Below are 21232 nucleotides of genomic sequence, written 5' to 3'. Positions count from 1 at the left end.
TTGAGAAAAACTCTAGATAGCATACATATAATTAACCTATAGGTAATGTCTTTCATTCATACCTGAAACTTGATATTAAATGAGTATTTAACAATCAGAAATAGGTAGCGTTCTTAATTTCCAAAGGTTGTATTACGTTTTATATCACATTCTGGTCATTTTGTCGATACCTACATAACTTGGAGACTTCAACGTTCGATAAAGTAACAAACCTGTATCTGTCGATCAATCATTTGTCGATGTTATCCAATCAATCTTATGTCAATAGGCATATTTAATAGCTCTTTAGTTATTTTTGGATTTCCTATAGATAATGGGAATTTTTTGTTCTATTGATTTAATCGTAAATTCTTAGCACTTTGAAGTTTTATCTCCCAAAATATTTTTATATTAGATTTAAATATAATATTCACTCCATAAAAAGAATTTTTGTCAATAACGTTGCTTACATTTTGAAAAAATTTTGGGTCAAAAGTTTGATTTGACTCGATGATGAATAATTCAAAGTCGAAATCAATTCTGACCAGCATCTAAAGGGTGTTTTTTTTCGAGGTAAATAACTTTAAGATGGCATTACTGTTCAAGATGGCGACCGATTTAACAGCTGTCAAGTGATTTATTCCCAGTTTGGTTTGGCAATACATCATGAATAGACTCACGCCTGAACAACGCTTGCAAATAGTGCAATTTTATTTCGAAAATAATGGTTCTGTGCGGAATACGTATCCCGCACTACGTCCATTTTATTTTGTTTAGCGATGAAGTGCATTTCTGGTTGAATGGCTACGTCAACAAACAAAACTGCCGCATTTGGAGTGAAGCTAATCCTCAAGTGTATCTCGAAACATCGTTACATCCAGAAAAACTGACTGTTTGGTGCGCTTTATGGGCTGGTGGAATCATTGGTCCGTACTTCTTCAAAAACGATGATGGCCAGAACGTTACTGTCAATGGTGATCGGTATAGAGCCATGATTACTAACTTTTTCATTCCTGAATTGAACAACCATGATGTCCAGGAGCTGTGGTTCCAACAAGACGGCACAACATGTCACACAGCTCGTGCCACAATCGATTTATTGAAAGACACGTTTGGTGACCGCCTAATTTCACGTTTTGGACCTGTGAATTAGCCTCCAAGATCTTGTGATTTAACACCGCTAGACTACTTTCTGTGGGGCTATGTAAAGTCATTGGTCTATGCGGATAAGCCACAAACCCTTGACCGTTTGGAAGACAACAACGCCGTGTTATTGCCGATATACGGCCACAAATGTTGGAAAAAGTCATCGAAAATTGGACGTCCAGATTGGACTACATCCGAGCCAGCCGTGGCGGTTATATGCCAGAAATCATAGTCAAAATATAATGCCACAAGATTATCTTGCGGATAAATAAAATCCATGTCAATCGAATAATCCATCGTTGTTTTATTGCAATTAAGCAATAATAATAATAAGCATAAAGTTCTATAGCTCTAAAAAAAAACACCCTTTGGAACGGAATATGCTATAGAGTATTCAAAATTTCTGTTGATAGGCTCAGTATCTGAATTTAATTTTCTCAATAATCTTATCGAACTAAAATTTAAAAATTCTTTTCCATATTTCTTTGAATTCTTCCTGAAATTTTATTGTTGTGATGACGCTAGGTACCTATATGAGTAAAAAATTTTGCAAGAACTTGAATTTGTTATTTTTAATAAAGAATATAAAATTATTATTAGATTTTTTCATATTCTGCTAGAACTTTTTATGGTTCTGATCATGCTTTCAACACAAAATTTTTTCCTATAGGCTTGAAATTGTTATTTTTTATAAACACGCAGAACTTTAACTCGGTCTGATTTATTTTCACTGAAATATTAGGTGTTCTCTATTCCCTTCGAATTTTCTATGGCGCTGATGACTTTATCAGCTCGAAATTTTGGAACAAGTTCGGAGCTTTCGAGCGCTCGTCATCAATTCGCTCTGAATTCATATTCAACGATTTTGCACATTTTAAATCGTTTCCAAAAACCTCATGAAGGGTTACAGCTGAGGTGTTGTTCGATCGAGTCTGAAAGCTGCCTAATTACCAGAACTAACCCACCAAAAAAGTTTTAATCAGATGAAATTCCCTAAAAGAATCACGTCACCATAGAATACCAAATGCAAAACGCACTTAAGTATGGAAAAAGTAAATAGCGTGGTGTTAAGACAGGAGGGGACTTAAGGACGGTATAAAGTAAGAGGTTGTCAGTCAAGATATACCAGTAGTTTGTTGTTTCTGTGTCAATTCCAAGATGAGGAGCTACGCGTGTATATTGGTACTTAGTGCATTCACCTTCTCTGGTACGTAAAAACGAAAAAAAAAACTTATCAACAAAAAGTGTCAAAATCGCGTGTTAGTGTCGATAGTGATGATCTGTGGTTCTGCAGAAGGAAATTCAGTGTTCTCGAATTGTAGAGTGAATTTTTAAGTTTTTGGTATAGGATTTCTCTGCAGAATCTCAGGTTGTCCAGGAAGATTTTATTTTTGCAATGAGCAGTTTTTAAATGACAAATTTATTTCAAAACTGAATCATTTTTTACAATTTTCCTCCATTGTTCAATACGATTTTATTTTTATTAGAGTGTCGAAGAATTTTCACGAATGGAAATAATATCGATAAATCAAATATTTCGCGAATTTTTCAGAAAATATTAACTCTTCTATAATTTAAAATTTTGCGCTTTTACGAAAAAATTGATTACTGCTGTAGAGCTTTTTCTTTCAATTCACAATTTAAATCTTGAGTATTTTATGCGGTTTTTCAGTTCAGTTTTTTCAATTTATTTCTATCTTTCATTATAATGTTAGAAATTTTAATTATTTTATAATTTTACATGTCTTATTATATCTGAAGTTGTTACCCCTTTAATATATCTTTTTGATTTAATATATTCAATAATATACCAGTGTTAAAAAATTAAATATTCCCTTGAAATTCCCCCCTTCATGCAGAAGCCAAAAATTAAATGAAAAATCCGTTTGTCCAGAGTTTACCAGAAATTTTATCAGCCTTTATATTAACTTTGATATCTAGATCAAAAATTAAGTCATCATATTTAAAAATATTTATTTCGAAAATCTTGAGGATGCATGATCATGAAAATGTTTTTTTCAGTTGATTCAAAAAAATTTATCGCAAAATTTCATCGTTCATTTTAATCGGGTAAATTTTGGTTTAATTTGATAACTTTTTTTGTTTTTTTTTCGAACACGTTGATAAATGATGAAATTATAAACCGTGCATGGTTTTTCAATAAAATCATATATAATTCTTATGGAAATGAAAACAATATCACCATTTTAATCTTTTTATATATTTATAAGAATTTGTAATGAAAGAATTTGAAATTTCTTCCTCGATACAGAAACTCTAACAGGATATAATACTGTTAATTGAAACTAGTCGAGTGTCATAAATTCACATAAAACAAAATCGATACGCTTATGTCTCCGAGCTAATTTTTTGCACCACGATTTCTCCAAGTATTAAATATCACATTATAACAATCCATCATTATCTCAGATATATATTTATGGGCATGAGTCCAACAAATGTTGCCATAATAATAATAAGAAATGATCATCAACCATATGTCCAATTGTTGATATAACGTCTGAAAGATGTTCAAAATGTTCACTTTCAAGTTTTCTCGACATAATTCATTTAAATCAACCACAATAAAATAACCACGATGTTCTCTATCAATTGAAAATCAACAATTCCCTTCACTTGATATTTGAAGATATTCATGAGTTGTATTGTAACTTGATGTTGGCATGAATATCGAAATTTATCACTTCCTGTATCGAATTCACCAGTTGTCCTTACAAGGATTATACAGGAGTGTCTTTAAAGGACATCCTTCCTTGCAAATTGTGGTTTATTACCGTTATTGCAATTGAAATGACTAATTGTTAATTCCAATCCTTCATTACAATCCATTGTTACATAACGGTATTGTGGAATTGTTACAGGATCGAATAACATTTTTGAATGAATTTATCCCATAAATTTGAAATTTCATAGAAAATGATTATGAAGCAATTCTAATCACTGAATTTACATAATTAGCAGATTGAAGAGAATTGCTGCTCTAATTATTTATGACAATAACTGATGTTCAGTTCGATTTTGCGGTTTGTTATTCTTCAATAGAATTTTATAAATATTTAAATGTTGTTTACCAACTGATTATACATTTCGCTGGTTCCTTATGAAACAATGGTGAAGGTGTTATATAATTAAAATGGGATTGTCGATGAGTAGTGATTTTTTTCGAGAAAAAGTAAAATGACAAACCTATTTTTTTGTGAAACTATTCCATCATAAAATGTTATAGATACAGATTTCCCATCAGTTACATAACTACTTTCTACTTCAGTTGTTTATCAGGAAAGGAATTTGTTAATAATTCTTAAGTATGTGAGAAATGTTTTTCGACCTTTTATTCTCAATTGCAATGTTCTAAATTTGGTCGACTAATATTCAAATTGATACAGCTTTCTTTCAAGCTATTTCCTGATTTTGTCAATTGATCCAATTAATAATAGTAGATGATGTCCTTATTGTAAGCCTAATTTTAGCTTGCTAGTTCTAACTTAATAGACATCTGAAAAAAATCTTGACCCTTTTGCAATTCTTTCTGATGTTTTGGGAAGTGTAGTATACAAAATTGAAAAAAAAATGGAAAATCACTCATTTGAAGTTAGGCACAGATATGCTTTGGTTTGAATTTCTATTCAAGGAATTTTAACATGAAAAAACAAATTGGAAATTATGAACATTATGACAACATTTCAAAAGATATATTGGATTCATCAGGTCTTTACTTGCTGGAAATTCATTTTAATTGAAATTGAATGATAGTTATTCTATTTTCACGTTTTAAGTCTATAAATAATAATTGTTTCACTTCGTAACAGATTTTACATTTTCAATAACAGTTATTTAAAATATAAAATGTAAAAAAGTGGAAATGCATAAAATAACTAGGAATCATTTAATTTTAGACTAAAAAAAAGGCGAAAAAGTGAATTTATATTGTGGAGTATATTAGTTCACAATTTTCATCGCTGCTCTTCTTTAGTTGGTTATTAAATGTTTAACCTTGCAGTCGAAGATCTCCAAGTCATCCTTTTGAAAGGGTAAAGGATCCATTCTCCTTTTTATAAAGGTCCCTACCTTGACCTTATGAAGAAGAACCGGCCTGGTATTCAAACTCTCGTTTTTATTTTTTTTTAAGACAGCTCCACATTTTAAAAAAGCTGCTATTTTAAGTTGTCGAAACGATTTGAATCATTAATATTCTAAATCAAGTCGGCGTCGAATTGGACAACTTGTGAAATTTGAGACCGGTGTTACCAACATTGCGGCACAAGCCGAGCCTTAGGAGAAAGTGAGGCATATGTGAATTTAACAATCGATTATGCGATTAAGTCGTGAATTATTATATAATATGTCTGTTAAATAATTAATTTCGTTGGGAATGTCAGGTGGTTGAGACAGCACGGGTTTATCTGTCACATATTGGTGTTATTATTGGTATATTAAGTTATTTTAAAGAAGAATCCGGGATAGCACAATTTTTTTTAATCTGTGTTAAATCCGGAGAACTTGGTGGCCACCGACTTTTTTATTGTCTGAAGTTTACAGATTATCATAGATAGGCACTTAATTGATTTATCGTGTGAAAATGAAGCTTTTGATTATTTTTTCAAAGGCGTAGATCTTTTTTTTTCTTGGGGGGTAATCGAAAAAAATTTTTCGACGACAACGTTTACTTATACACTGCGCAAAAAAATTAACGCACATTCTGAAAATCTCAATTTTAATGAAAGTTAACTCTACATTGACTTTATAACTTATTTTTTATGTTCTCTCGGAAAGGTTTTGAACGAAACAAGCAACATTAAATGGAAGAAAAATTCAGGATTTCACCGAATCTTATGTGAAAGAAGAGAAATAAACAATTTTCAAGATACTGGAATGCTGATAAGTGATTTAATACTCGGTATTTCCACCTTTGCGTTAATTACAGCTCGACAACGACGGTTCATACTCAAAATGAGTGGTCTTAAAATGTTCTGATCTAATCCTTCCCAGATTTCTCTGAGTTGGATTCCTAAGTCATTAAGAGTAGCTGGATGATTTTCTGAACTTCTCAGCTTCTCAGGTTGTCCCAAACCTGCTCAATTGGATTGAGATCTGGACTTCTTGCTGGCCATTCCATTCGAGAGACTTCAACCTCTTCAAAGTACTCCTGAACGATGCGCGCACGATGGGGTCAGGAAATTGCACTGAGCATATCTTTCATGTGGACGTCTGTATACAAGGGAACGTCGATCACAATTGTAGAGGCAGAATCTAGACTCATCTGTGAAGAGAACTCTTTTCCAATCAGCCTCTTCCCAATGGATATGATCTCTCGCATAATCCAAACGCGCCCTTCGATGGGCTGGGGTAAGAGCTGGGCCTCTTGCCGCGACACGAGGCCTTAAATCATATTCTCTGAGGCGATTTCTTATTGTCTGAGGGCTAATTTGCACCCCATGAGTTTGCTCAAGCTGATTTTGAAGGAGGTGAGCGGTTGCAAACCGTTGTCTCAACGAAGAAACTCTCAAGTAACGTTCTTGAATGGCAGTTGTTACCAGTGGTCTACCCTGTCTTGGTCTTCGGACATTCATACCTGGCTCCCTGAATCGCTTCAACATTCTGGACACACTTGTATGGGAAACTTCAAACATTTCTGCAATTCTTGTGTATGTCCACCCTTCTTCTCGCAAAACTACCGCTTGAGCACATTCCTCTTGGGTCAAATTGCGTGTTTCGCGTTGCATAGCGATCAAGTGTAGAAAATCAAACGAAATAAAAACTATTGATCACTAGAATTGATCAAGAACAACTGATTTCAGAATGGAGCCAATACATTCAAAATCTGATAATCTCATCTTTTTTTATTAGTGCTGGGAAAAAACATCTGTATTGAAGAAAAACGTTGAAAGTGGATAACATATGCATGCACAATTCTGATAAAAATAATTATCATTGAGAACACCTTCAGTTGTAGAATAAATTTAAGATTTCCATAATGTGCGTTAATTTTTTTGCGCAGTGTATGTGTACCTAAATTAGAGTTACGGAGGAAAATTAGAGATTCCTTGGATAATTTTAGGAATAAAAAGTCCCATTAATATGAGCCCGCAAACGCTTTGTTTTCGAGATACAGGGTGTTTCTAGTGTTTCGTACTTTTTAGTTATGCTTACATCAGTTTATTAAATCTTTATTAATCTTCGCTACAGAGTGGGCAAATAAGTTCCAAAATTTATAATTAATTCATTATTACTACTTACTAGCTGGATCTTCAAAATAATTTGGATTTGCCTGAGGATTACTAGAAAGATTGAAATTTTTTTCTCGAAATCGATAGCAGATACGACAAAACTGTAATATAATGTAATTTCAAAAAATTCTAAACGAGTTGGGATAATAAGCGTTTGAATTTCAAGTTTTATTGAGAAAACAAAATTGTCCAGTTATCAGAATAGTTCAGGTGCCAACTTATTCACAGGTTTATAAGAACAGATTGCAATTTCATATTGAGTTCTTGATGCGTATCCATTTCATCACTTTCTACAAGGTGCTACTCAAGCGAGTAATCGCATTGATTTGTTTCAATTGCTTGATAGCATCTCCATTGGGAAACTTCATTCTCATCTGATTCAACAGCAGATCTTTAGATTCTGTATGGAATATTTCGAGTTCTCAGCGTATTATTCTCAAGTTTCGCGTGTTTCAATTGAAATTTATAGATTTTTTTAATGAATGATGATGCGTCTTCTCTTCATTGACAATTTTAAAAGAAATTTTCCTATGAGAATGAACAATTTTAATGCGTTGTTGAAGGGAGTATCGTTCCATTTTTAATAATGGCTTGACAGCTGCCCGGATAGCTGGCTATTCAAAATAAAACCTCTTTCACACTTACCAAATTTTTCATATGAACAACAGTAACATAAAAATAAGTCAGATGATATGCACAATATCTGCAATAATACCACACAGAAGACACGTCTTAATATTAATACTTCTTACTATATAGATTTATCTCACAAAGTTAGGGCCTCTGTCACAATGTTGGTAGATTTAACGATATGCAAAAACAATCAATCAAAAATAGAAAATCAATACTCAATCGAAATAGTAAAAAAAATTATAGAAAAGCAGGAACAATACCTTCATGAGCGGTTAACCGCAACAAATTTATTAATAGCTATTGAACTATCTCTAAGGAATGCAGGAAATTATTCTCGATTTTTGAAAGGATAACATGAAAGCTTCGATTCACGTACTTGGCATTCATTAGGCCGACAATTTCACCTTGAAAACACATTGGTTTTCATGATAATGAATAAATAATAAGAACTGGAGTAAATGTGAGAGAAATATTCTAGTGTAACTGGACTGGAACAGTCAAGAAATTATACATATTAACAGAAAACATCGAGATTGATATGATTTCCATTTGGTAGAAAGTGGCATCTCTTTGGAATGTAAGGTTTGCAAGAAAGTTTTCGGTGAGGGAGATATAGGACCTCAAACTGCATGAAAATTATTAATTATCAATTAGATATAGATAGGGTTAGTTTAGAAAAAATTGTGAAATTATGGTCTACTTACTATATTTCGATTATATGAAAAATATTTTGCTGATATTTAAAAACATTCAAATTTCGTGTTAGGTAAAAAACACCATAACTTTTCTATTTATTATTAATTCCTTAACCTCGAAAATTATTCTATATAAAGGGTGTTTTTTTTAAAGCTATAGAACTTTAAATTGCAATAAAACAACGATGGATTATTCGGCTGGCTCGGATGTGGTCCAATCTGGACGTCCAATTTTCGATGACTTTTTCCAACACTTGTGGCCGTATATCGGCAATAACACGGCGAATGTTGTCTTCCAAATGGTCAAGGGTTTGTGGCTTATCCGCATAGACCAATGACTTTACATAGCCCCACAGAAAGTAGTCTAGCGGTGTTAAATCACAAGATCTTGGAGGCCAATTCTCAGGTCCAAAACGAGAAATTAGGCGGTCACCAAACGTATCTTTAAATAAATCGATTGTGGCACGAGCTGTGTGACATGTTGCGCCGTCTTGTTGGAACCACAGCTCCTGGACATCATGGTTGTTCAATTCAGGAATGAAAAAGTTAGTAATCATGCCTTTATACCAATCACCATTGACTGTAACGTTCTGGCCATCATCGTTTTTGAAGAAGTACTGATCAATGATTCCACCAGCCCATTAAGCGCACCAAACAGTCAGTTTTTCTGGATGTAACGGTGTTTCGACATACACTTGAGGATAAGCTTCACTCCAAATGCGGCAGTTTTGTTTGTTGACGTAGCCATTCCACCAGAAGTGCGCTCCATCGCTAAACACAATTCGCTTATAAAAATCGGGAACAACGGCAATCTCATTTTGGGCCAAATTGCACTATTTGCAAGCGTTGTTCAGGCGTGAGTCTATTAATGATGAATTGCCAAATCAAACTGAGAATAAATCACTTGACAGCTGTTAAATCGGTCGCCATCTTGAATAGTAATGCCAACTTAAAGTTATATACCTCGAAAAAAAACACCCTATACTTGGCGAAGTCAATTTCTACACGAATTTTTCAAAATTTGAATCCTAAATATTTTGCCTTATGTGTCATTAAAATAAGTTTTTATGTTTTATAACGTACAGAATTTTGCGCCATACTGCAAACAGTGTTCTTGATATTTTTCACTTTTTACGAATTTCTACTCGAAGATTTTCATCTGTTCATCTTATACACTGAATGTTATTTTTCACCTTACAAGTTATTCAAGTTTTTTGAGTACGGGCCTGAAATTTTTCGAAATATCTAACTGGTTTTTCTGATGAATCATTTTCTCTGGAATTGAAGAGATATTATTTCACATACGATATGTTGCTATTGTGACCTATTGCTATTTCCTTAAAGCATGGTCAACTACCAAGTGTCCTTGTCTCGATAATATGTAGTTATAAGATCAGGACTCAAAGAATTTTGCTGATTTTCTTCTCTTATCAACTTTTTACTCGAAGAATTTTTAAGGGATCGTTTTCTTCCAAGAGATAATCAAACTTATCCGTTCGATTATGAGTATTCCATTTTGTCAATAAATTTGAAAATAAAGGGTGTTTATTTTAGAGCTATAGAACTTTAAATTGCAATAAAACAACGATGGATTATTCGATTGACATGAATTTTATTTATCCGCAAGATAATCTTGTGGCATTACATTTTAAATATGATTTCTCTATTTCTGTATCGTAATGAGTTCATTACAGTTCTAAAAAACAGTGCTGTAATGAACTCATTACAGCATCGTTTTCAGATATATTTTTCGTTTTGTGGTTGTCTATGCTGACTTCCAATCCTATCAAATTTCAACAAACGTCAATAATTGTCAATATAATATAATTTGGGGGTATAGAGAAATGATTTGCTACATATTCGCAAATTCTCATAATTCTGGTAGTGTTAAATCGATTTCGTCAGACATAATTCACGAATTTAATGTGTAATTGTAAATTATGTCTAAATTCGAAACATACGATTCATATTCAAATTCCGTAATCTGTCAATTTTCGTAAAAGTCACACCAACAGCCAAGATACAATACAAAAGTCACTAGGATATATAATCTGAATTTTTCATTGAATTTCGACAATATTTCGCAAAACTCGACTGAAATAGAGAAAATATCGTCTAATACTCGTTGCAGAAGGCAATTCCAACACTCATGCGTTCCAAAACTCGCTCCTTCGTCGCTCGTTTTCGAATTTCGCATTCGTGTTGGAATGGAAGCCCATTCTGCAACTTGTTTTAGAATATACTATTCTGGCATATGACCGCCACGGCTGGCTCGGATGTAGTCCGTGCGCTTCATCGCTAAACAAAATAAAATGGACGTAGTGCGCGATACGTATTCCGCACAGAACCATTATTTTCGAAATAAAATTGCACTATTTGCAAGCGTTGTTCAGGCGTGAGTCTATTCATGATGAATTGCCAATCCAAACTGAGAATAAATCACTTGACAGCTGTTAAATCGGTCGCCATCTTGAACAGTAATGCCAACTCAAAGTTATATACCTCGAAAAAAATACCCGTTACAATCTTCAAAATTGTGTGGTTTTGAAAAATTTATAATAAAATCTAAGAAAAATTCTTCAACGAAATCACCTACATCAATCCTGTAATTGCATTGAAGGGGTGGTCCTATCTATCGCCACCACGATTGCCAGATTCAAATCTTATCGATTTTTATTTTTTGGCGTATCTAATATTCAAATATTGGAAGAAAAAATCAATGTAAAGAAGACTCAATCCTTGGTCAGGAATTGTAGTTCTCCTTCAAGAACAGAATATACAGACGATACCTGAGGCAGATAAAATTCAATCGATACGATGATATAATCGTTGAGAAATGTCTTCATTTTTTTGGTATTCACCGGCAGCTATCTTCAAATTGCAACACAGCTTCCAAGAGTCAGATTCATTCACTTATTAAAATCGCTGAAATGGAAAGTGTGAGCTTTTAACGCATATAACCGAGAGAAAAAGTTATTTGTTTAACGGGTTATGACACTTGATGTACAGGGCCGCACCAACGCTGAAATTTCCGATAATTAATATAGTAATTTATATTCGAAGATATTTAGGTTTTTTTTTTTTTTTTTGAACAAGACAAGATTGCTTTTTTTTCTATTCATATTTTTTTTAATTTTTGAATAACTCACAATTTTAAACGATTTACCCGAAATTGGAACTCACCCGAAAATTTTTATATCGAAAAATTTTTGAAAATTTTCCTTACCTAACCCTTAAAGAATTCGAAAAAATTTAAAGACTCCCCACGGAAATTTTGTACTCTTACATCGATTGATTCTACTACGTGGATCTCGAAAATGCTTACGTTCTGGAAATGAGTCCATTATTTCAGAAATTCTAGGTGGTTATAAACTGAAATTTTCAAAAAAAAAAGTTGATAATTTTCTCGACGCTGCCATTTCTCCTGGACGCAAAATACGGCCTCGAAAACTCATAGAGTTGTAGATCAGAGCTCGATCTTCAAAAAACGGGCTCTGTGACGAATATTTCAGGAGATATAACTATTTTAGTATAGAGATTCAATTTTTACTGATTTGTTTCCTAAATTTCAAAGTCGAATATTTCCGAAACTGTGTGTTCTACAAAAAAATTTAAATTATATATACACGTAATGTGACTGCAACAACGCTGAATCTTCTAATAATTAAGTAGATACATCTATAGATATTTCAACTTTAAAAAAATCTCAGCATTAAGCAAATTATATCGTCTCATTTTCCTTTTTTTGAACAAGAGATTACTTTTTCCTGGTCATAATTATTTTTCAATTTTTGAATTACCTTCAACGTACAACATTCATTGTTTGCAAAGTGAGCTTTATTATCAATTGAAAATTAATTTTATCGGCCCAAGAACTGAAGCTTGGGGAAGATCAAATCATCATATCTCACCTATATTTACTGTAAATGTTAAATTATCTACAGGGTGTTCTGATTTGTTTCCGGCAAACTGAAACGGGTGATAGATCACATCATTTTAAGCAAAAAAGTTCTATATACCAAATGTAAATAAGAAATATGGTTTGTGGGTGAAGTAGATTCAGCTCTGTTGATTTATTATCAAATACGATCCTGGAGTGTGGACGAAAGTGCTTCTCTTTGGGTCAGTTTTTATTGGCGGAGACTGAAAAGTGTCCCAGTTATGGGTCTTTCACCCAGAAACCATGCAAATGTGTGTACCACGCCTGTCTTTATTGGTTACATAGAAGGTATTTGCTAAGAAAGGTACGATCAAGTTGATTTTCTGGTTTTCGATCACGCAATTCTTTATCGTATTGCATTTTTGGCCTCTCTTATTTCCTCGTCATGGCGATTTTCGATAGTGCATTTCTTTTCGTTTCATTAATGAGTGTTAACTCAAGACTAAAAATTTATTTTGAATTGAATTGAACCAGCCTCTTGCTTTCATCAATTTAGGAAAAAATGACTGATTTTTTGAAGGAAGGAGAAACTAATTCTTGAAAGTTTTGGTGCTCGAAGGAAAGTGTCAAGTTTCAAAATCCATTATCAAATCAACGTTTTTCTCTGCAATTTAAAAAAAAATTAGTTATTTTTCTCTTACCTATCAAAAATCAGTATTATCATCTTTCAGAATTTTGTAGGAAAATTCAACGTTTTTTCTTTATTTCAGCACACGCACAAGAAAATTTCAAATGTCCTGACGATTTTGGCTTCTACCCCCACCACACATCCTGTGATAAATATTGGAAATGCGACAATAACGTTGCAGAATTGAAGACTTGTGGAAATGGTTTGGCTTTCGATGCCAGCGACTCAAAATATCTCACAGAAAACTGCGACTACATCCACAACGTAGATTGTGGGGATAGGACACAATTGGGTAAGTTAGAACCCGAAAGAGAATTTTTTTCCGCAAACTCCAAACAATATAAATTGCAGTTTGATTTCTTTCGAAATTTCGAATATTATTTTCTATGTTTTTCTTCTTCCCATAGAACCACCAATCTCAGCTGGTCACTGTGAACGTCTCTATGGAATATTCGCCGACCCTGTCAAATGTGACGTCTTCTGGAATTGTTGGAATGGAGAAGCTTCTCGTTATCAATGTTCTCCTGGACTAGCCTACGATCGTGAGGCTAGAGTTTGTATGTGGGCCGATCAAGTACCAGAATGTAAAAACGAAGGTAAGTCACTACTGAACGACTATTTTCTGAATTTTAAGAACACGCAGGTACTCTATGTTAGATGTTACACTGACATCTCCTTCAAATGATTGTTTGATATCTATGGTCTGCAATTTTGAGGTAACGTGTCAAAATGACGTCTCATACAGTCATAGAAAAATATGTGGTCTTTACTCATAGAAAAATGAAAATTTGTCAGTCATAGAATGTGTAGAAAGAGTTCGTAGAAAAATGTTATTTTTTTTTTGATAAAGAAAAAGGCGAAATCAGATGGACTATTCCTGATAAACTGCACTTTTCAGAAGAATAACAGAGCGTTAGTTAACCTCAATTTGATTTTTCTGTTACTCTTCTACCTGACAACTTTCAGCCCATTCCTATTTTTTCTTGCGAAAAATATTTTGACGGAATCCAACAAGATGGACCTACGACAAACTGGCTCTAGGAAAATAAGGATTGTCACAATAATGGACATTAATTTCTTCAGCTATCTGTTTAGAATTGCATAGCGTTTCTTTAAGTGTAGGTTTTCCAATTGCCATTTCAAGTTAGAAACTTCACCTATGTCATGCATATTCGAAGGATTGTTCTGAGCCTACGCTTTTGATCTTACGAAAGAGCTATTATTTAAGAAGTTAAAACCGATGAGCAATTGTGGGCGTTGCTGAACAATACCGAGACTTTTTCACACTCCTACAGCGAAGAAATTTTAATTTTAAAGAGGAATCTATATTTTTGATTCTGGAAAATTTGTGGTTACATCAGGGATAAAATAATTTTTGCTCTCTAAGAAGATTATAAACAATTTTGGTTTTGTTTTTTTTTGTATCAGCAAATCTCAATAATAGCCTCAACCATAAGATGTTTCATTTTGTTATGGCCGCCATGCAACACTATTTCCATATTGAAGGTTTTGAATAGATTATAGAGCATTGGCATATAAAGACCTCATCTTTTACGTGGCCCAAAAGAAAAAAATTTGATGGTATTAAATCACGAAATCTCGGAGGCCGATTGTGATCAACTATTCGAGAAATAACATGGTCAGGACCCAATCAGCTAAGATACGATGTTGCTGGTGATCGAACGGCTTGAGTTCTTGTGTAACTGAACTTTAAGAGCCTTAAGGCCTAATTCTTTTTGCAAAATGTGTAATGTCGCTTGTGGGATACCTAATTTTCAAGATCGACAAACCTTAGTTTTCGCCAATACTACGGACTACAGCAGCAATATTCTTAGTTGGCCTTGAACGACGCACACGGTTTCAATTCTTCACATTACTAATTTGTCTCAACAGCTCAGATTTTTCCAGTTTCACTATTATAAGTTTTCTATCGAAATAATACTCATATTCAAAATTTACTCTTTAGAAGTTGCCGGAGGTTTCTCCTGCTCAGCTGCTGCTGAAGGATCCAGCTCAGGAATCTTCTCAAGACATGCACACCCAGACGACTGTCGTAAATACTACATCTGTTTGGAAGGACAAGCCCGTGAGTACGGATGCCCAATTGGCACAGTATTCAAAATTGGAGATTCCGATGGTACTGGTAACTGTGAAGATCCAGAAGATGTACCTGGATGGTAAGTTTCAACGAAAAGATCTATTACTTTTATCTTCTCATATCTCTACCAACAATTTTAATTCTTTTATTGGAATGATAACTCTTATTTCTTGGTCTTTCCTTGTACAGAGCTGAACAGAGTTAGGCAGCAGAGTACTACAGTATAAATTCAATTCCACAAACACACTAATCATGCACTGTACAAAATTTGTACTTCACTATAATAATAAAGGGTGTTTTTTTTTGAAGCTATAAAACTTTAAATTGCAATAAAACAACGATAGATTATTCGATTAACATGAATTTTATTTATCCGCAAGATAATCTTGTGGCATTACATTTTAAATATGATTTCTGACATATGACCGCCACGGCTGGCTCGGATGTAGTCCAATCTGGACGTCCAATTTTCGAAGACTTTTTCCAACATTTGTGGCCGTATATCGGCAATAACACGGCGAATGTTGTCTTCCAAATGGTCAAGGGTTTGTGGCTTATCCGCATAGACCAATGACTTTACATAGCCCCACAGAAAGTAGTCTAGAGGTGTTAAATAACAAGATCTTGGAGGCCAATTCACAGGTCCAAAACGTGAAATTAGGCGGTCACCAAACGTTTCTTTCAATAAATCGATTGTGGCACGAGCTGTGTGACATGTTGCGCTGTCTTGTTGGAACCACAGCTCCTGGACATCATGGTTGTTCAATTCAGGAATGAAAAAGTTAGTAATCATGGCTCTATACCGATCACCATTGACTGTAACGTTCTGGCCATCATCGTTTTTGAAGAAGTACGGACCAATTATTCCACCAGCCCATAAAGAGCACCAAACAGTCAGTTTTTCTGGATGTAACGGTGTTTCGACTTACACTTGAGGATTAGCTTCACTCCAAATATGGCAGTTTTGTTTGTTGACGTAGCCATTCAACCAGAAGTGCGCTTCATCGCTAAACAAAATTCGCTTATGAAAATCGGGAACAACGGCAATCTCATTTTGCACTATTTGCAAGCGTTGTTTAGGCGTGAGTCTATTCATGACGAATTGCCAAACCAAACTGAGAATAAATCACTTGACAGCTGTTAAATCGGTCGCCATCCTGAACAGTAATGCCAACTTAAAGTTATATACCTCGAAAAAAAAACACCCGTTAGTAAACAGAACCTTTCACCATAAAAAACAAAAAAATGCATATCAAAATATAAATTGGAAAATTTTAGTTTATACTGTAAATATACTTAACAATGCACTCTTTGTAATTTATAGAATACTTCAAGTACTCTATTTACTCGAGTACTGTAGTGCTGTCTAGCTCTGGCACCGAATATATTTAATTCTTCTATTGTATATACCAACAATTTTTCGGAATTATGAACTAACACTTCTCTGAGTTTGCATGAGCATGATTTTTAACTTTCTCTTCTCTTTTCATCTTTTACATATATTTTGTGAATATCTTCATCAAACTGTTTAACGTCCTACAGAAAAAAAAACGTGAAGAACGAATCCAAAAAAAATCTACCACAAAAAAAAATAATAAAGTTGATAACTTGCGTGGAAAAAAGTCTATCCCGATTGTTTTACTATAGAATATTACTTTTTCCGCATTAGTAAAAACATAAAAGTTGAAAAAGAAATGCCTACTTATGTTTCTATTGACTTTTCTAACTTTTCAAGCTTGCAGCTTCAAATGTTCATCTTCTTGCAACACTGAACAAAAAGTAATGAGAGTTATGTCTTTCAATACATACTATGTCAAATAAGAATCCAGAATTAGTCAATAAAACACAAAATAATTATAGTGATAGCAAAAAAGAACAGCTAATAAGTAATAATGAATTTATTACATAAATGTTTTGTATACAATGTCATATAGGATTAGCTTGGTGTTTGTTAAAAATTTCAGCAAAACCCAACTGCTGAATAAATGTAAAAAATTATGTTATGTAGGTACTAAGAAACACGTCTGGGAACTCTTTGATTTTGATTACTAATTCAACTTTGAAAGACAAGTACACAAAAAATTGATTAGTAATAAATCCATTATTACTGGGTGTTCTTTTTTCTGTGACTTAGTATAATACATATCGGTAACATTTACTTACTCAACGATATCTCAAAGAGTAGACTCTCATTATTGTTTGTATAGTGCGGTATAATTCTCATTCTCCACTGAATGGAGAATTCGAAGAAATCTTTGTATCTAGTCAATTAAAAAAAAAGTTCAACAACATCTTCCTTCGGCTTTACAGTGAAGACTACTACGGCGACTTGGACCTTAAAACCATTCGCAAGAGCGAGCTCTTGACTGGTTTAAATAGCAGCGGTTCTCAAAGAGCAACAAACTCAGCTGGTTCAGCACCTAAAACAAAACAACCAAGACCAGCAGTCTCTAGGAATGCACCAGAACCAGCCGATAGAGAATAGATAATCAATTTTTAGGTTTAATAGAAACATCTTGAATTACCAAGCTGCTAAGCAGACAGAGAAACCCCAACATTCAAAATGATCACTACCAAAAATAGTTTGCATTTGTTAAATTTTGTATGTATGATCTCTCTCATACTTCGTCCAAACATTACATTTCAGTGAATTTGGTTTCCAAAAAAGTTCCTCAAGAGTTATAAGTGCTATCTCCGTTAAGTTGAACAAAAGACTTCTCACATATTTATTGATTTACCTTTGTAGGTTTTAGTTTTAAATTTCGTTACCTATATAATTTTATACCGATGAGAACGTTTTTGTGAAGACGACATTGTCATTTTTTTTTAATAAACTGAAATGTATCATTTTGTCTTTCATTTTCATGGTTCATTCTTCCTCATCGTCAATTTTTTGGCTATGGGTTCATTGATACTTATTTGGTGAATACTAATCAAAATGCACCTCTCTAATGACTACATTGGTCTAATTTACTAAGTTTGGGAACTTTCAGCACTTAAAAAGAATTTTCTTTCAGTGGTTGAATGAAATCTATCAAGGTATATAATTTTCTTTTCCTTTCTACAGTGGTTTCATAATTCTACATGAAAAACTGAACTAAAATAGAAATAAATCGATAAAAACATGAACCTGGTGATGAGAAAAAAAATAACAGAAAACCTAACATTCATTCTTCAGAAAATATCATTCAAATATATCATTATTTTATATCTGCATATATTTTTGGGATTCAGATGAACCTTGAAGAAAGGATATTAAATCAAATCTTGAAAGTCTTATTTTGAGTAGTTGTAAAATCAACATGCATCATATTGATCAAAATTACTTAAAGACTTCAATAACATTTCAAAATATTATCTAAAAAATAAGAACTCCTCAGTAAAAAGTAAGTACTTTTTTGTTCTGTATTTGCAATGAAAACATTACAAATATTACATAAAGATTTATTATTTCCATGAAAATTACGATATTGTAGTCAGAATAAATGTTTTTGAAAAGATATTGATTTAATTATTAGTATTTAATTTCAAATAGATTTTTTGAGTTGCGATATATAGGAAATAGTGAATTAATTGTTTGAATATTTGCATTGTTTCATTTTATATTGTTGATCAGGTTCATTTGACCTAATAAATTCCCAAAATTAAGTTAGTTCATCACACATTAATTATAATTTTGTATGCATCTAAAACTGATTTTTTGGCTGATCGTTTACAGCGAAGATTACTACAAAGATGTTGATCTAAAGGCTCTCAAGAAGTTGGGATACTAAAACTTCGTTCACAAAACCTAGACCTAGTCATCTCCAGAGAGATGTGGATGATGCCTTTTGGTGTTTTGCAGTGTATTATTTATTTCAGAGAGGACAATGTTTTTACTGTAAGAACCAAGTTGAAGAATGTTAAATTTGTATTTGTTGTTTTATAAAAATAAGTAGATAATGTACGTTGTAATATAGATAGCTTTTACTATGAATGTTAGTTATGTACAAATTTGAAATAAAACTTTAATTTAATCTATGACTTTTCAATAATTTTTAAATGGCTAAAGGGTTTCAAAAAATTTCAATAAATGATAATTACAGACAAAAAATTTCAATAAGGTAGATTTCCGAGATATCGAAATTCATATTGTGTTTTCCAATAGGTGGTTTTATTTTGATATTAAAAAAGATTAAATTAAGAGAAATCAATGTATGTTCATTTCATTGTGAAGAGGAAGGTATGACATTAACAATTGAAGAGAATATCAACTAATTAGTCGACAAAGCTACAGTTGCAGCTAGAGAAGAGCGATATTTCACGAACTGTGATTTAATCACTGATATCAGAATGTCACAGGTAGTCACGGTTCCGAAAAACGAATACAGAGCGTGACGGGATCACAGTTTGAACATTTCACAGATCTTTTCAGGGCATATCATCGTCCGTTGCAATCGTAAATTATGAAGGCAGCCTGATGTTTTTATTGCTTCGGAACCTTTTTCGATTAACATAATTGCATATTTTTATGACAATCCCAGCATCGTAGGCAACTTCGCCTGCTTTAGGAAGTATTTTTGTAAGACTAGTTGAACAATAAATACTTGCTACAAACAAATAATAACTACTGAATTACTTCATAATTGGTGGTGGCAATAAAATTCTAAGTTTATGCTTATCTTTGATAAACAACCCCAAAGAAATTCTTTCTATATTGAAGTTGTCGACCGAAGCAATAAATGGTACTCTGTATTATAAAAAGTAAACGAAAACACGTCAGAGACATAATAATAATAGGCGAAAGACCAGCAATCTTTGGGCTTTCTTCACAAAAGTTGATGTAAATTATGCAAGTTGAAATTATCTTTCAAAACCACCTCTTCAAATTTGAGGAAACATTTGAAAAATCGATATCCTTCTGTTACGTTCCTAACTAAATCTGAAATAAGGAAAAGAGTTGAAAATGTAAGAAAAATTGATGTTTTCATAATAATTTTTCATTAATTTTGCTTTGCTTTGAATGATAAGAGTGACCAATTCGAGTTGCAAAGATAAACGAACTAAGGTTTGGGTGATTCATACAAATATTAATAACAAGCAACCTAAACAGTGATCACGTCACGCTTTGATTCCACTGTTATCATAAAGTAACGTTCACGTTTCACAACGTGATCTAGAAATCACGGTATCACTCCTCTCTAGTTGCAGCACTGTATTATTTTAATGAAATTTACCATGACCAATTCGCACATTTGCGACTGTATATTCTCAATAACTTCAAGAATTCTATCTTTGAGGTCTTGAATCTAACGTGGAGTATTTGCATTCACCTTATCTTTCACGTAACCCCAAATAAAAAAGTCTTGTTAAATCACAAGATCATGGTTGCCACTTGTGATTACCTCTTCGAAAAATAAATTTTCTTGCAAAATTGCGATTGTTTCGTTGCTTGTCTGGCACGTAACGCCGTCTTGTTGAAAATATAAAATAGCCTAATTTCCAAGATCGACGAACCTGGGTTTCCATCAACACTCCGGGCTACAGCAGCAATATTTTTGAGCGATGTACACGGTTTCGATTCTTCAAACCACTAACTTGTTCCAACAGCTCAAATATTTCCAACAGAGAAAATGCTTTAGTTTTGCCAATTGTGACTACAAAATTTTGAGCATTTTTGGCGAGTCTGTCTCGAGCCAATTACCAACATATAAGGACCTTGAAAATTTCGAATCTCTAACAAGTTATTGTTATGTAGAATTTTGAATCATCAAAATTTAAAGACCTATAAGCAAAATGATTACCTGCTCTACACTGGAACAAGCACGCAAAAATTAAAGAATTCGTCACTTTTCCTCATTCTTAAAAAAGCTGCTATTTATTCTT

General features: G+C 33.2%; 1 protein-coding gene across 2 annotated transcripts; it reads left to right on the top strand.

The window, feature by feature from the left end:
• The first annotated feature begins 2174 nt into the window (after positions 1–2174).
• LOC123671561 (protein obstructor-E) lies at positions 2175–19383 on the top strand. Of its 2 annotated transcripts, none has more exons than XM_045605472.1 (5): positions 2175–2332; positions 13352–13561; positions 13677–13865; positions 15236–15446; positions 19086–19383. In XM_045605472.1, the coding sequence occupies exons 1-5, from the start codon at positions 2284–2286 to the stop codon at positions 19138–19140; spliced, it is 714 nt and encodes a 237-aa protein (XP_045461428.1). In that variant the 5' UTR covers positions 2175–2283; the 3' UTR covers positions 19141–19383. The 2 variants fall into 2 exon arrangements, with proteins under 2 accessions (XP_045461428.1, XP_045461427.1); XM_045605471.1 differs by lacking the exon at positions 19086–19383 and adding an exon at positions 17678–18214.
• Positions 19384–21232: the final 1849 nt, after the last annotated feature.

Source organism: Harmonia axyridis, chromosome 1, assembly GCF_914767665.1.
Source record: "Harmonia axyridis chromosome 1, icHarAxyr1.1, whole genome shotgun sequence".
Classification (NCBI taxonomy): domain Eukaryota; kingdom Metazoa; phylum Arthropoda; class Insecta; order Coleoptera; family Coccinellidae; genus Harmonia; species Harmonia axyridis.
Note: the sequence above shows the minus strand (reverse complement) of the source record. Positions and strands in the feature narration are given on the sequence as shown.

Excerpts from the sequence above, each read along its gene's own strand:
- LOC123671561 (XM_045605471.1), top strand. The coding sequence starts at position 2,284 with ATGAGGAGCTACGCGTGTATATTGGTACTTAGTGCATTCACCTTCTCT. Across the intron at positions 13,866-15,235 it reads ACCAGAATGTAAAAACGAAG|AAGTTGCCGGAGGTTTCTCC; the intron begins GTAAGTCACTAC and ends TTTACTCTTTAG. Across the intron at positions 15,447-17,677 it reads CCAGAAGATGTACCTGGATG|TGAAGACTACTACGGCGACT; the intron begins GTAAGTTTCAAC and ends TCGGCTTTACAG.